The following is a 17,845-nucleotide window of genomic DNA, read 5'->3' as shown; positions in this document are numbered from 1 at the left end:
GAATGGCAGAAGTCTCCTGTTTGATGCCAGGGCTCTGGAATCTGGAAAAGAACCCCCTAGGCACTACCTGCCTCAGTTCCCAAAGTGATGGTGTTGACAAACATAGCTCATCCCAAGCAGCACTTGGGATGAACAATTACAAATCTAATACCCAAGGGCAGCACACTGCAGCAGTTTCTATTTAAACTGAATTTTGAAAGCTTGGCTCCCTCAAGCTGTTCCCCCCCAAAATCTATCTATTTATTATTTAGTTTTCATATATGACAATTTTGCTCTCATTTTCCTTCCACATCTATTTGGGCACTAATCTTAGTAGTGACAAAGACCAAAAAGATCCCTGCTCTTTGGAGTTCACAATCTGGCTGGGGAGATAAATAACCCAGAACAGAAGTCATAAACCAGCAACTTCAGGTCATGATATATATACTAAGAAGTAATTTAAACTAAGGGATATTACACAGTTTAATGGGAATTAGAACCAAGGAATGGGATATGCAGCAGAGTTGGGGTGGGAGGATTCAACTAAGGGTCAGGAAAGCCTCTCCAAGAAGGCAACATTTGACTGAGACCTGGATGATGAGAAAATAACCAGCCATGAGAAGGAGTAAGAACATTCCAGAAAGAGGGAACAGCAGCTGCAAAAGCCCTGAGGTGGGAAACAGCCTGACATGACTCTCTCTTCCATTTCCTTATGAGATTAATTACTTACATTATTATTCCTGGACAGGTAGATATATACTTTTCCACATTTGCCCAGCTTTTGCAATGACATCCATATTTTCAGACTATATTGAAGATTTTCATCATATTCTTATGACAGATATGGCAAGAAAAAGAACTTAGATCAGCGAGAAACTTTTGGAATTTCTCATACACAATTTTTAAAATTTTATTACAAAAAAAAAATAAAATAATAGTGACTAAATTTGTTTTTCATGTAACTGGCTAGATTACCAGAGAGTAGCAATTAAAATATTACCATGTTTTTCTATGGCTTAAGGCAGGTAGTTTTCAAAAGCCCTTACTCTTCTCTTAGGAGGTGGTACTAGCGATACCACTAGATGTGGGGATCCAGGGGGGACGTAGCTGGGATGTGCTCACAAAAAGGGAACCACTTAGGTTACTGCCCCCTCTTCTCTGGCCCCCAGAACTCTTTCAGATGCTGTGACTGCTACAGTCAAATTGCTATGGGAAATTCACAGTGACTCTTTCTCCCTCACTTCCCTGAAAGCCCTTCATTTACCTTGTGGATAACAGAAATTCAGTTTCTATCACACAATGTGAAATGGCATTTCAAAAAACAATTTCAAGGAACACTTTTTATCAAAATATGTAATGGCAAAGTGTTGTGCTTGCTTTCCTTTGAATTGTCTCACTGTACTAAAGAATTCAAGACTACCGCTTCCCTCCCATTTTTTCCTTTTCATATGACAAGCGAGAAAATGTTTCTATTTAAGGTGAGAGTCAGGTAGAAAGTTCAGCTCTTCACTTGAGAGACAAAACTGAAGGAAACCCAAGCTTTGTGAAAACAGACTGATTTCAAGCCAATTAGCTATGTCAAAGGAAAAGAACAAAAAAGAAAAAATGATCTTTTGATTCTTATACAAACAGCCCTCCTGACATCTACAGCTAGCATCCTATTAAAGGGAAGATCAAAATTCTGCCAAACAGAGAAATCCCAGCCATCTCACTTCATGATACCAAAGATGTAATATCTTAAAATTTTACTACATTAATAAAAAGATTTGGAATGTTGAAAGGTGTGGTAGGTTTTAGGCAAAAATCACGAAAGTTTTACTCTGCAGATCCTGTATGACTCACTAGTTTCAGACTATTTCCAGTTTGATCAGTTACATCTGGGGTAGGCTTGGCTTGTCACACAGAGAAGAACAAACACAGACAAGTGCTCAGGGTAAACAGCAATAGAGTACTGTGGCCCTTCCTGTGGGCCTTCACAAAGGCCAGTGGTGGGACAGTCACTGAAGTTAGGGATAGGTTCTAATCTGGCCTCATCTGGTCCCAAATCCCAGCATCAAAGTCTCTGCACCAACTCTCCTCTTATTCCTTCCCTTCCCTCAAGTAGTTGTTCTTGGTGACACACATTTAGATTGTTCTAACACTCTAGGGCTTTAAGATCCTTCCTCGATTTCTCAGTTCATTCCCGACGTCTTTGACCCACCCTCTTCTATGGTGATATCACCCCCTCCAGTCATCTCCACCTCTGGACAGCAGCCCTTTCTCGGATCACCCTTTCCAATGCCCTTCCCTATAAGAATCCACCCTTCCTGTGGCTGCAGAAATCTCCCATAACTGACATTCCCAGCGCTTTTCCAGATCAAGAATCTAAGATAGCTTCCTACAGGCTGCCAGATGAAAGCCACACTGATCTAGACCTCTCAGCCCTCTGGAAATATAAGCCCTTCCAATCTCACCATTCCAATAAGCAGATGTTTTTCTCCAAGATCATACTGCCCGACATGATGACCACTCGAGTGTAAGGTACCCTTGGTCATTGATGTGACTTGATCATTGCTGTGTTCCCAGTTGAATGAATAAATGAATTTTGGATTTTGATTTTTCCAGAGAAGTCTGAGTTTTCTCTATCACTTAGAAGTCTGTTCCCCTCTTTCTCCACCATATCCTTTTCCTTGTCTCCTTTATTTTTTTAAAGATTTTATTTATTTATTTTACAGATAGAGATCACAATAGGCAGAGAGGCAGGTGGGGTGGCGGGGGAGGAGGAAGCAGGCTCCCCGCTGAGCAGAGAGCCTGATGCGGGGCTCAATCCCAGGATCTGGGATCATGACCTGAGCCAAAGGCAGAGGCTTTAACCTACCGAACCACCCAGGTGCCCCCCTTGTCTCCTTTAAAATCAAGCTCAATAAGAGGTTATATTCCCTCCAAAAGCTTCAAAGCTCAATTGTTCCACTAGTTCTCTCTTTGTGTGCTACTTCTAGATACTTCGCGACTTGACCCACTTTAGTTGGGGAGTTTCGTAGTTATTGTCGGGGAGGGGCTTTGCTTCACTCATTCTTTCAATTAGCCACTCAACAATTATCTAGGGAATACATTATCCTGTTCACTAGTCCTTTCCTAGGCTCTGAGCTAAAGTAGTAAACAAAACAGATAAGCATCCCCATCCTCGTGGTACTTATATCATAGTTTGGAAGAAAAGACAATAAACAAGATAAGTAAAGTTAAGCATGTAAAGCACATTACATCATAAGTGTTAAGGAGGGGGGAAAAGCAGGAAAGGTAAAGAGGAAGGATATGTTGAATAAGAAAGGCCTCTCTTGAGATGGTGATATTGATGAGAGTCAAGGGGGTAAAAAGAAAGCAAGCATAACTGTTAGGCAAGGGCATTAAAGGCAACCAGACTACATGTGCAAAGGCCCTAAGGTGGGCCTTTAGGCACCACAGTACCTGGCCATGAGGTTATTACTCATGGAGAGTGATGCAGGGGAGAATGATAAAAGATGGTCAGGAGGGTAACCGGGTTGCTTTCTTAGAGGACCTTGCAGGTTCCAGCAAGGGCACTGCCTTACTCTAAGTGATCTGACTTATTTCTAATCATTTGTATAGTCTACACTCAGTAGCATAGGGGCCTTTGAAGTCCCTGGAGTCAGCGGGGGTTGGGGGGTGCACCTTTTAGGCAGCATACACTTGTCTGTTGTCATGAGGTGCTGAGGCTACCTCATTGAGGTCAGGTCATAGGGCAATCAAACAACCAAGTGTAGACAGAGCCTGATTCTGTTGGAGCAGAGCCTGTGCCAAGACCAGGGCTGGTAAGATATATCCAGGAGTAATAAACACCATTACATGGGAGGTCTTCTCTATACCTTCTGGTCTTGGTAGATCAGTACTAAGGAATCTTTGCTGAGAGAACATCATGAGGGGTCACCGAGCCAACCAGGATCCATGAGCAGAAAGTTCAACTCCAGGGACTTCTGAAGTGTAGGTCAAGCTAGAGCAGAGTCCAGACAATCTCACCTTTGCTTAGCCTCTCTCAGCCCCCATTTCTCCATGTGCAAATGGGAGTCATAATAGTACCTACTTCATAGGGTTGCTAGGTAAGATCCAGTGAGCTAACAATACATAGCAGCCGATGCTTCAAGAGCCCTCACTGTAGTCCACATTTTGCTCTTAGCACTTTTTTTTTTAAAGATTTTATTTATTCATTTGAGAGAGAGAGAGAGCACAAGCAGGGAGAGCAGCAGACAGAGAGACAGGGAGAAGGAGACTCCCCTCTAAGCAGTGAGCCCAATGTGGGGCTTGATCCCAGGACCCTGGCATCAAGACATGAGCTGAAGGCAGACGTTCAACAGACTGAGCCACCCAGGCACCCTGTACCCTTAGAACTTTAAATACAACCACTCATTTAACCCTCCTGGGAGGTAGATGTACTTTTATCATCTGTATCAACTTCCTAGGGCTACCACAACAAACTACCACAAAGTTGGTGACGTAAAACAACAGAAATGTATTCTCTCATGATTTTGGAAGTCCAGAATCAAGGTGTCAGCAGGGCCAAAGTCTCTGGAAATGATTCCTTTCTTGCCTCGTCTGGCTTCTGCTGGCTCCTGGCATTCTTTGGCTTGTGGCTACATCTGTCTAATCACTGTCTGCACGTGGCCTTTCTCCCTATGTCTGTGTATGTCATGTTTCCCTCTTTTCTCTCATCAGGATGTTAGCCATTGAATTTAGGGCCCACCTGAAATCCAGAATGATCTTAAGACCTTTAATTACATTGGCAAAGACCCTTTTCTAAATAAGGTCAGAATTACGGGTACTATCATCATCATCATCATTGTCATTTTACAGATGAGGAAACTCAGTCACAGGTTAAGGAAGTTGCTCAGAGTTATACTGATGTAGAAGTAAGCACAGAGGCCAGGCTTTTAAACCACTGCCCTATCTTGGACCACATGACTGAAGCTTAGTACAGTGCCTGGCACACAGTAATAGCGCTGTATGTGGGACCCAATCCCAACATCCATAAGTGAAAAGTGACTGACTTTGGGGATTTGACTGGAGGGGTTGTCAGGACTCTTGTCACAGATGATACCAGACAGTGTTGTATCTTTTAAAATAGAGTCTTCAGTCCATGATTGTCAGAAGCTTGGAGCTAAGTAATAGAAGCTGAGATTGTAATTCCCCAAGAGGTTAAGGGACTTGCTCAAATGTATGACTTTGCAAACAGCAGAGAGGAACTCAATCCAGACCTCTCACGCCCGCTTCACTGCCTCAGCCATTGCTCTGGATTAGGGACATGTAGAAATGACTCAGCTTTGTTCCTAGACTCAGGGCAAAAGAATCCGCCCCAAGTTCTGTTCAAATGGAAAGATCTTACTCCATCTCACACCCCCCCATATTTTTCTAATTAATAAATCCAGAGCCTAGTTTGAGGACAACGCAGTTTAATTTTGTGGGGGGGTTTTCCTGCCTGTGTTTTTAAGTCAAGGAAGTCAGTACAATGTCAATAAATACACAAATACTAAAAATAAGCTGCAAGGCCTCAATGATAACCAGTTAGTTAAAGGGCAAAAGGCAAATGAGAGGGAGGGATAAACACAATTGAGTCAGGCTTTGGGGACACATGCAAGAAGACAGAATAAGAGGGGAAGGGAAAGGTGGAAGATGAAATGGAAAGAGAGGTAGAGATGGATAACTGAGTGGATTACCCACATCTTGTCCCACTGATCTCTTGAACCACAGACTTCAGAGGATGTCATTTGCTTTTGATATTTTATTCCTAGTCTTTGAAATGTTAATTAGATTGTTAATCTCTGTTCACAGCTCAAAGTAGCCTAGCTGATCCTGAGTGAACCCCTTCAGAGATTCAGCTTTGGGTGGGAGGAGCCCATCTAGAGACACCAGGCAGTGGAAATGGGAGTAGGGGTACAGAACAAGCTCTTCCTCCAAATCAGATTCTGCCAACTCCGTGCTCCCCACCCCCACAGCTCTTGCTGTGAGCTCTGCTCTTTTCAGAGTAGCAGCAAGTAACTGACTTTCACTTGGTATGCTTGACTCTAAAAACGTTAATGACTGCAGAAATCAAATGCCCATAGGGGCTCTGTGTGTGGGAAATAAGGAAGCAAAGGAGTCCCCTTCCTCACTCTCCTTCCCCTTCCTTTGTCCCACCATACCATCTACCTCCTCATCCATATCCCTTCCGGCCTCTCCTGCGTTATTATGCCCATAGACTGCATGGAGCACAATCAGTCTTTGTGGTCATCATGGAATTCCATATTCAAGTATAGGGCTGGCAAGGAGGAGGGCTGTTTCCAGCAAAATGATATCACTGAGACCGCAGACAGGAATTCCCTGTGTCCCAGCCAACAAGCATAACAATCTCATGTATTGATGGTCTCTGCAATAAGTACATTGCTTTCACTAAATGAATCCTCTTCCACATCTGAATTGAAGAATTACACCCTTGGGACTCTACCCTTTCTCAAAGCAGCTGCATTTGTCAATAAGCTTGGGTTCTTTGTAGCCAGTGAAACAGACTTAAGAAAATCTGTACTGGCCATATATCACTAGTTTGGAGGTCACAGTCAAGGTTGGGTAAATTGACTCACCCAGGTTGCCTAGACTTATAGTCCCCTGTGTTCTATACCTGCCATTCATAAATTCTCTCATTTCTACCTCCACATCTTTGCACCCATGAGATGTATTTAATATAAAACATTAAAATATTTCTGCAGCAAAATATGCCATAAACATAGTAAAACATTACAAACTAAGGAAAATGTTCACAACAACTATGAACCATTTGGTTACCTTAATATATAGAGTCATTAAAATCATTAAGAATATGATCAACCGGGGTGCCTGGGTGGCTCAGTGGGTTAAAGCCTCTGCCTTCGGCTCAGGTCATGGCCCCAGGGTCCTGCGACCGAGCCCCATATCGAGCTCTCCGCTTGGTGGGGAGCCTGCTTCCTCCTCTCTCTTTCTCTGCCTGCCTCTCTGCCTACTTGTGATCTCTGTCTGTCAAATAAATAAATAAATAATCTTAAAAATTTGGGGAAAAAAAAAAGGATATGATCAACCTACCTAATAGAAAAATACCTGAATAGGCAATTTGAAGAGCAATATATATTCTTAACATATTAAGTGTCTTCTAATTGCTCTTAATTAAAGAAATGTAAATGAAAAAATGAGATCGCTTTTATCACTTACCAAAGATAGCAAAGTTTTTATTTTACTTTGATAAATGTATAACATTACTACATTACTTATTAGAACAGCCAAAATTCAAAAAAAAAAGAACAACAACAACAACAACAAAATGTTGGCAAGGATGTGGAGTAACTGGAACTCTCATATGTTGCTACTGGGGATGCAAAATGGCACACCCACTTTGGAAAGAGTTTGGCAGCCTCTCATGAAGTCAAGCATACACTTGCCATATGACCAGGCAATCCCACTCGTAGGCATTTATCCAAGGAAAATTAAGACATATGCCTACCCAAAACTCAAAATAACCCAAGTGCCCATCAACTAGTGAATATACCTAAATTATGACACAGCCATATGGAATTCTAGTTAGCAACAAAAAAGGAATAAACTATTGAGAATCACAACAACATGGATGAATCTCAAAAGCATTATGCTAAGCGAAAGAAACCAGACTCAAAAGGCTATATACTGTATGATTTCATTTACATGATAGTCTGGAAAAGGCAAAACTAAGGATAGAAATGAAATCAGTGGGTCGAGGTTCAGAGACAGAGGACTGACTACCAAAGATCACAGTGGTACTTTAAGAGATGATAGAAATACTCTATATTTTGATTTTGATGGTAGTTAAATGACTATATACATTTGTTAAAATCCATAGAACTATGCATCTAAGGAAGGTGACTTTACAGGAAGGAAATTCAGTAAAGAAATTCTATTTAACCATAATGCTGTGGGAGAAACGGGCATTTCCTACATGTTGGTGGGAGTAAAAATTCACACAACCTCTTTAGTGGGTGGACATTTTGTAATACCTATGAAAGAGTAAAGTACATAGATCCTTTGGCTCAAGAATTCTTCTTCTAAAGATTTAACCTGCTGATAATTCTTATGAATGTACAAAAAGATCCATGTATGGGGATGTTTGGTGCCTCATTATTTGTCATAGCAAGACTAAAAATGACTAAAGGTCCATTAATTAGGGTCTGGATATATAATCCTTATACACTCTAGGTAATATTATGAAAGCATGAAAAGGATTTTAATCTATGAATGTTGATGCAGACTGTCTTTGAAATATTTTATATGTGAAAATCAAAAATGTGAAACAATGTGTACAGTGTGTTCTCATTGGGTGGAGGAATACTGATTCCCTAGGACTCAGGACCCAGCATATGGTCATATTCACAAATAAGATTTATTACAGTGAAAGGATATGAAGCCTAAACAATGGGGGGGGGGGGAGCATGGTAATAAGTCTGAAGGAAACCAGGCACAAGCTTCCAGGGGTCTTCTCCTAATGGAGCCACAGGACATACTTAATTCCCCCGGCAGTGAGTTGGGACAACACATGTGAAATACTGTCTATCAGGAAAGTTCACCAGAGACCCAGTGCCCAGGGATTTTACTGAGAACTGGCTACAGAGGCACCTTCCATTCAGCGCTCACCAACATTGCAGACTCTCACAAGGAAAGCAGGTACCCAGCATAAACCATGCACCTGCACAGTCCAAGCACAGTGACCCATCCCTACCAATCCTCAGAATGGCGAGATCCCTTCTGAAATCCCAAAACATCCAAGGGCTAACCAAGCAAGCAGTTCCCCTCAGGGATAGAAGTCCCAGGTTTGCATGTTGATTCCCTTCCACGCTGAGCAATTCTTAAAATATTTTACCACATGACTGTCTTTACTCCCTCTTGTTTTTTCTTCCCTTCTTTCTCTTCCTTCCTTTTCCCCTTCCCTCCTTTCTTCCTGATTCTATGAGGAATTTAAAATTCTTTTTTTTTTTCAATTTATTTATTTGTCATAGAGGGAGAGAGATCACACATAAGCAGGGAGAATAGCAGGCAGAGGGAGAAGCAGGCTCCCAGCTGAGCAAGGAGCCTGATGTGGGACTTGATTCCAAGACCCTGGGATCATGACCTGAACCAAAGGCAGACACTTCACTGGCGGAGCCACCCAGGCATCCTATAATTTAAAATTCTTTATAGAAATTCCTAAAAACCCAAAGGCTTTGATCTAAAGAAGAAAAATTGACAGAGGGTTTCCAGTTTGGAGTAAAGGGGCAAAGACACTGGGAACCCAGAAGGTAAGGAATGGGTAATTAGAAAGTTGTGCATTGGTAGTTTGATGCTGACCTTACCGATTCTCTGCCCACTCTGCCACCCTGCTACCCACTCACCATCTGATGAGACCAAGCAGCCATCGCTGGGTGCCGCCTGCTCCCACTCATTCATCCTTCCTAGGTCAGTGTAATCTTTTTTCTGTTCTTTGGGGCAGAATCATCAGGTGTCACTTGGCCAGACTTGGGGTGGATTTGGAGCTTTATTTTGAGGGAGATTTGGCATCTCCTCTCAGGTATCTCTGCTGTTATGTAGCAACACAAGAGAGAACAGTTCTCTGGATAAGATACAGTCAAGTTTCTAAATGCCCATGGCAACTTCGTCATAGATCTTTGTCTCTCTTTAACCATGAACACAGAGTATTTGTACTTTAGATACTTAGGTGAGAACTCAACCTTAAGTATCTAGTTCCTGTCAAGGGTATAATAGACGCAATTGATATTTGGGAGGGACAATCTAAGAATCCCCTAGATTTTTTTTTTTAGCTTATTTTCTGTACTCATTTAGTGAGGTGGAAGGAAGGAAAGTTTAAGGAAAGGTCCTGGACCTTGGAAAAAGGGGTGTCCTTCTAGAGCAAAACTAGTAAGACCAACACATAACAGATGAGAGCAGCTCCTACCAACTTTGCCCAAGCGTTTTTAAAAAGGTATGTTCAGTCCTGTTGATGTGGGAAACAACAGCAGAAGAAAAATTATTAAATGTCCTTACTACCTACAGTCCATTGACAAGTCCTTGAACCAGGTAGAACATTCCTCTAGGAACTCAGCTGCCTTGATGTTAATAATTTGCTAAGAGCAAAAGGCAATCTTAGCCCAATCCCCAGGATCCTGTAAGTCTACATTAACATATAAAAATTCCTTCAGAAACTTCCTTTATCTCCAACCCCTCTCTCCCAAGACAGGTGGCAATCATCTTCCAAGAATATGACCCACTGATAAACATCTGAAGAGTTTCATAGCTGAGTTTTTACTGGACAGTAATAAATGACCTTTTCCTAACAATAGCTAGCCCCCTCAGGATTCTGGAAACCTTGTTTCCAAAATACCTGGGAGGCTTCTGCTATCCCTAACTTCCTCCCAACTTGAAACTATATAATGGGCCACTACCCATGACCCTGTTGCAGCTCATTCTCCCAAGTCCTGTCCCATGCTTTCATAAAACCACCATTTTGTACCAAAGATGTATCAGGAATTCTTTCTTGGCTGTCAGCTTTGAACCCAAACATCTTTCTTACATCACCATGACTTCAGTATTTCCTCAAATCCAGAATATAACTAAGAATGTGGGGTCCTACTCAGTTTTGCACCCTGAGTGAAGAGAGAATGTATAAACATGGTGAGGTGGGGTCATCTGCTTGGAGTAAAAAGGCAACTAGAAGAATTGGACAGTGTGGTGTGTGTCTCTAACATGGTCTAGGGGAAAAGATCCCTTGGCCCATGGAATCAAGTACGCCATTTCCCTGAAAGTTCTTAATGTCCTCATTAAGATAACAGATTAACTCCCCTTGTGATTTCATGTCCACTGAGCACTCTTGCCATGATTTTTCTAACAGGCTAAAAATGAGATGATGATTGTTAAACAATAAGTGGGTATTATGCCTTATATACTCATCCTTTGCATGTTTGGTTTTGCAGGATTCTCATTCTTTTTATTCCAGTAGGTGAATTAGATACTCTTCCCTTAAAGACAGAAGCTGCCTGTAGAATACAGACCCAACATGGAGACCCCAAGAGCGATGTGTGCAGCAAATTCCACACACTTCTTGTTCACACCCAGACTGTCTGCTATCGTACCTGCTCAGACTCACAGAGGTAGGAGGGGTGCAGCCAGACAAGGAAACAGACTTGGGGAGCCAAAGCACACAAGAGTGATTCCATATGCTTTCTCTCTTCTTTGGAAGTATACTACTGTTCTGAGTGGAAGAGAAATTGTTTCCACCTCAGCAAAAGCTCAGGATACATTACGGTTCTTGGTGGCTAAAATAGTTCAAATTCTTTACAGAAATTCCTGCAAACCCAAAGGCTCTGGGGAACATATGAGTTGAAGAGGAAAATTCTACTCTACCTTCTGGGGAAGTCTTTGTTGCCTAGAACTGACATCTGGGAATGACACTGGTAGACCCATCTTTAGGGATGGAATAGTTAAATTAGATAACAAACAGACTATTAGGCTTCCACCTATTCTCCCAGGACTGGGTGGGGAAAGGCCAATTCCTCTCTTCTTAGAGCTTTACATGAAACTGGTATGTTTATTCCACTCCTCTTGCCTCCAGCTCTCCCCCTCCAGCATCTCCAGGGAGCTGACCCATGTCACAGCAGTTCTGAAGATGTGACGTCCTCTAACTTGTTTTTTTCCCCTCCTATACTCTGTGTATTCCTAAATTTCACCTCCTCGCAATGCATCCTTCCTTGATCTGCCACACCTGGCTTCTGTCCCACCAGTCCACTAAAGCCACTCACAGAAATATCCAATGGATGCTTTCAGGTATATTAATTTTCTGTAGATTTTGATACTGTTAACTTCTTATAACATACAGTCTCTCCTTTCTTGGTTCCCGTAACACCAGGCTCTTGTAATAGTCCTATTTCTCTGACCCCTACTTTCCTAGCTTCTCTTTCTCACCATACCCTTTAAATAGGAATGTTCCATAGCGCTCCATCTTGGAACCCTGGTTCATCTCATTTTATACACATATTTCCAACTCAATGGTGATGACTCCCTAATCTGTATGAAAATGACTCCTTAATCTCTATGGTGATGATGCTATGATCTTTATTTCCAGTCCAGAACTTTCTCTTGAGCTCCAAATCTATAATTCTAGTCACCTACTGGACATATTTGCTTTGATATTCTACAGCCAAAATCTCTATGTCTAAAAGTTAACTTTCTTTTTCCTACTCTAATTTTTCTGCATAATCTGCTCAGTGAAGCTCACCACCATGTCACCAGTCTCCCTAAACTCCTCCTTCTCCCTCTAGTCAAACTCAAAACAAACAAACAAACAAAACCCTCTACGTTTTATTGATTCTACCTACTAAACAGCTCTCAAATCCTTTCACTTACCTTCTTTTTATTCCTTGCCCACACTCCTACGACAGCATTCAGAAAGGCCCCCACATCTGGGCTCTTCTTTTTCCAATTCATTCTCTACTTTAGAGCTAACATCATCATCCTAAAAAATGCAGACCTGATTCTACAACCCTACCAGTGTGAGCTTCCGATTCTCTGTGCAATGTGTCTCAAAATAAAAGTAATCCTCTTTAACAACAATTTTGAGTCCATGTCCCCAGGTACTGTTCAAGGTGTCTTTCTCTACTTTGGCCCTTCTTTTTCATATCCTCATGCCTTGCACAATGTTTCTGCTTCTTTCTTCTGTCTAAACCACTCTTCGTTCCTCCCTTCTAACTCTACCTTATGAAGAAACTAAGGATGAGAATAAGCAGTTTATGTGTCATTGTTTCCAGAAAGTCTTGCAGAAAGCTTCTTGCCCTTCCTCTAATGATGGATTAAATATAAATACCCTCCTTTGCATCTGTCTCACGGCACCTGTCCACAGTGCTGCAACGGCCTTTAACCTGTGTCAGTCTCCTCTATGAGAACAAGTACCTTGAGAACACAGTGTATCTTTTAGATGTCCAGAAACCAGCAAACAGTCTGCCCTATGTCAGTTCTCCGTGTATCAGCTGAATAAATGAATGGATAAGATTTATTTGAATTTTTAGTATACAATGTTTTCCATCAAGAAAAGGGGTACGGGACTTTATTATTTCAGATGTATTTTAACTTCTTGACTCCATGGTTCTATTTTTAGTGAGTTGCCAGGAAACCTCAACTTCAGTCTGCATGTACTGTAGGAAACAAGAGGACAAATGTTTGTGTAGTAAATCACAAATCTGGATTAGGGCTTAGTCATAAACTCCATGGAATATTTTCTCATTGAATTACAAAGAGTAATAGCCCCAAATGATAGGTTTATAATAGAAGGAACTCCACATTTAGCTAGTTCTTTCTAAGCAAGCACGGTTAACCCTACATTGTCTCTGCGAATGAGTCATTCTGATTAAGGAGATATGATTAAGTAGTAATGCATCTTCTTAGTATGTAATAATCTTATAGGATGGATTCTCAACCCTGCCTCTTACTAGCTGTTTGACTTGGGAAGTTACTTAACTTTCTAAGTCTTCATTTTCTAGACTAAAATTTTTTTAAAAATCTATCACTGACTTTGGGAAGCTGATGTGCTCTGTATGAAATAATGAGCTCTGTAAGAAAAGAGTGAGTAGAGTGATCCCAGATCACCCTGTGGCCTCAGGTACCACTGTCCATATGTGGGAAATAATCTAACTTCTATTTAGTCCAGACACATTGATTTGATTTTACAGCTGCCTCCTGGCAGCTTTCAGCTTGGTGACCCATTGACACCTCAAACCTATTCTCCCCAAACAGAATGCATGCTTTCTCCCCTTCCCCCAAACCTGGTCCTCTTCTGGTTTCCCATAGCTCAACATCCGCAGCTCAGTGAACATCTCTACGACTCAAACAGTTGTGATACCAAGAACAATAGCATCACCTGAATTTCTTCTTCCCCTTCACCCTTCACATCCAAGCAACCCACTCATTCAGGAACTGTTTCTGAAACCTCATGTATTGTCCTGGTTCTTGCTTCCTAAAGGTTCTGATGCCCACCCATTCCCTTCCACCACAGTGCCGCCTCCCTGGTCCAACCACCGCCACCTCCCACAGCAGGCTCCTAACTGGTCTCCGTGCATCCACTCTTGCCTCTCAACAACTTCATTTCCACACTAGAGTCAGAGTGATCTTTTCAAAGTGCTTGTATGACCACATCGCCCACTAGATACTTCAAACACTGCAGAGCTTCCCATTACTTTTGAATAAAAGCCAAAGCCCTTCTTGCATGCCACAGTTTCCACCCACAAGCTCCAGGGCTTCCAGCCTCTCTTACTACCACCCTCCCCTCACTCCACCTCCCTCCAGCCTCACTGCACCCTTGGCCCCAGCTCCAACCCCCAAGCACAACTTTTTTCCTCTGCCTGGAATTTTTTTCCTCTGCCTGTCCCATCCCCTTTGTTTAGCTATTTTTTACTCAAGTGAAAATCACTTCCTCAAGGATGCCACAGAGACCCCGTCTATGAACTCCACACTAGCTGGCACTCTGCATGGCACTCTGCATAGCATGGCACTCTGCACAAAAAAAACTTTTTTTTTTTTTAAAGATTTTATTTATTTATTTGGCAGAGAGAGATCACAAGTAGGCAGAGAGACAGGCAGAGAGAGCGGGGGAAGCAGTCTCCCCACTGAGCAGAGAGGCTGATGCGATCGATGCGCCGTTCCATCCCAGGACCATGAGACCATGACCTGAGCCAGAGGCAGAGATTTAACCCATTGAACCATCCAGACTGTAAACTTTTTCTATCACTTAAAGTAATTAATTAATCTCCACGCTTGGGTCTTCCATCACACCAACCTCAATTCTGGCTATATATTAGAGTCATTGGAGAACGCTGTGAAAACAACTCCTGAGTTCCACCCCAGACTAATTAAATCAGAATTGCAGGAGGTGAGGCCTGGAAGTTGTTGTCCTTTAGTGGCCTCCTGGCGCATCTAATGTGCAGCCAACGTTTCAGACTTTTAAGCAGCAAATCTGCTTCTACGGAACTCTTGAAAGCTGGGTATTTAACCTTGCCATATCCTTCTCCACTGAAAGAGGTGCATGTCCGTGTAGTCCAGGCCATTGCCAGACATTTGTAATTGCTAGGAAGCTCTTAACCCGATCCAGGTTTTATTTTATTCTACCACCCATTGACCTCAGCTTCAAGCTACAGCACAATGCAGTATGTTTACTTCTACATTAACAAATTTCCTTCCAAATCCTCAAAGATAGCCAATATTCAAATCCCATCCCCCAGTTTCCCATTCTTGAGGATAAATAGCCCCATTTCCATTAACCACTCTTTACATATTATGATAGACAGATCTCATGTTGTCCTAATTACCCACCACTAGATGCCCTTCAGTTTGTTAATGTTGCTCTCAAAACACACTACTCTGAACTGAGGATAATACTGCAGAGAGAGTGAAGTTATACATCCTTAATCTGGAAAGTTAACTTTAATTGATACCACCTAATAGGACCAGTTGTTTTAGATACTCATACTGAGAATCGTGGTCCAGTAAAACCTACAAATCTTTTTCAAATAATCTCCAAGTCAAGATTCTCTCTATGTGTGTGTCATTTAAATGGCAGCCTTGGGGTGCCTGGGTGGCTCAGTGGGTTAAAGCCTCTGCCTTCAGCTCGGGTCATGGTTTCAAGGTCCTGGGATCAGGCCCCACATCAGGCTCTCTGCTCGGTGGGGAGCCTGCTTCCCCTTCTCTCTCTGCCTGCCTCTCTGCCTAGTTGGATCTCTCTTTCTCAAAATAAATAAATAATAATTTTTTTTTTTTAATGGTAGCCTTGGGGCACCTGGGTGGCTCAGTGGGTTAAGCCTTTGGCTCAGGTCATGGGATCTCAGGGTCCTGGGATAGAGTCCCACATCAGGCTCTCTGCTCGGCAAGGAGCCTGCTTCCCCCTCTCTCTCTGCTTGCCTCTCTGCCTACTTGTGATCTCTGTCTCTCTATCAAATAAATAAATAAAATCTTTAATAAAAAATAAAAAATAAAGATGGCAGCCTTATGGCTCCAGCCCATCTTTCCAGTCTGATAATACTTAAATGTCTTATGTAATATATTGCACTCTCACTAAAAACCATGAATTTTTTGGCCAATTTGTTAAATGTGCTTCCAATGGTTTCATCCAAATCATTGACAAAATTTGCCAAACAAGACTGGGATAAGGACAGAACCTGGTGGTACATTCCCCTATAACCTTGCCTCAAGGTGGATCCCAAACCATTTGTCGACATGATTTAGCCATGATTCACATTAATGTCAGTCCTCTAAGTTCATTCTTATCCAGTCCGTGTTTCTCCAGCTCATCTTTAGACACATCATGAAAGACTTTGTTATATATCTTTCTCAGCCTGTTGTGTTACACATTTTTCTCATAATGAAGTATTTACAAATGATATAATACCTGGGATTTGCTTTAAAGTATTCCAATACCAACAATAAAAAGACCTGGTAAAGGAGAGAGTAATAGGAAAAACAAAAATCTCAGAATATTAATAGTTGTTAAAGATGGGTAATGGCTATATAGAGGTGTATCATATCATTCTTTTTTGTTTTGTTTGAAATTTTCTATAAAAAGCATGATGAACCTCTTGCTGAAATAAAATACACTATTTCTATGAATTTGAGAGACTGCCAAAAGTTATTAACTCTGGCACCCTCCTATTTTTTTCAAATTGGGATAATTGATATAACTTGACTTAATAAATCCATGCCAGTTTCAAGTGATTGGGGCTTTCTTTTCTAGGTGCTAACAAATCTTCCATATTTATTTTAAGACTTTTCCAAGAATCAACCTCATGTGGAGTTTCCTGAGCCCATCCTCTCCAGTATTTTGCAACTTAGATCACTAACTCTTAGAACTTAAAGACCATGATGTCTATAAAGTTCTTTAAACTCATTTAGGAAAGTAATGGACTCTCTTAATAACTTCCTGTCTGTTTCAATGACTTCTTAATAATGCATGTTTTACTTCAAATTGATTGAACTGCATTTTTCTAGATTGAAGCAGAATAGTTCAGAAGTCCCAATTCCTTTGCATAATCCCTTACAGTTGTGAATCCCTCTTCCTGTTCATGTTTTGCACTGAACCGTAATCAAAAGAATTTTTTTTGTTATCTTTAGCATTTTTTCCTGCACACCTCATCTCCAAGTGATACTTAGCCCAAGGGATGCTGCTTTTAAAAGAATCTCCTAGCTTCTAAATGTTCTTCTCAATTACTTGCCATCTTTTTTCTCTATTGTACAAATCCTTATGAGGAAACTTTAAAACTATAAAAGCCATAGAAGTTTTTAGAAAATAGAGAAATACATAAAATAGAATTAAACTCACCCATAATTTCGAAGTTCCTTCTCAAAGGTCCCTCTGTTCAGATAAGTGTTTTAAATGCCTTTCACTTTTCTTAATCTTAAGATTACTTATGGTCACACAATCAGATTTCTCACGTAGTTGGTTCATCCACTTTTAGATTCTTACTCTTTTTGTGCCATATTCTTTGGTATATCTGACAATGAGATCTCACCTATCATCTTTCTGATTTTTTTTCTTTAATCTGCATTCTTAAAAATTGAGGCCATATGTCTGGTTGCCTTATGTTTTCCTCCTTCAGGATTATTAATGCCTAAATGAACTAGTCATTTCTCCTACTTCTAAACCACATCTTTCTTTTGAACCAGAGTTAAATCAAAGAAGAAGGGCACTAAAATCTTCCTCTAACTTGCAGGAAGTATCTGCAAGGAATATGAAGAATTTTCCACATGTTCTATTTTTGGAAAATAAGATTTCCAGTAAATGTTTCAGAATTTCATAATTGAAAGGGTTGGATGGGGATAATGGAGCAAAGTGTTGCCAACA

At 41.3% G+C, this 17,845-nt stretch overlaps 1 protein-coding gene across 2 annotated transcripts in view; it reads right to left on the bottom strand.

Moving 5' to 3' along the window:
* Window positions 1-17,845, bottom strand: part of ENTPD1 (ectonucleoside triphosphate diphosphohydrolase 1) — a 94,065-nt gene that overhangs the window by 50,146 nt on the left and 26,074 nt on the right. Inside the window, exon 1 of one of the 2 annotated variants that reach the window (XM_032312277.1) lies at window positions 3,840-3,986. The exons of the other annotated variant lie outside the window; for it this stretch is intronic. Within the exon in view, the coding sequence (XP_032168168.1) occupies window positions 3,840-3,891 (52 nt within the window). The 5' untranslated portion in view covers window positions 3,892-3,986. Of the gene's footprint in view, window positions 1-3,839; window positions 3,987-17,845 lie in introns of those variants that run through there. 2 annotated transcript variants of the gene reach the window in all.

Source organism: Mustela erminea, chromosome 14, assembly GCF_009829155.1.
Source record: "Mustela erminea isolate mMusErm1 chromosome 14, mMusErm1.Pri, whole genome shotgun sequence".
In the NCBI taxonomy this organism is placed as follows: domain Eukaryota; kingdom Metazoa; phylum Chordata; class Mammalia; order Carnivora; family Mustelidae; genus Mustela; species Mustela erminea.
The sequence above is the reverse complement of the archived record's forward strand: the minus strand, read 5'-3'. Positions and strand labels throughout refer to the sequence as shown.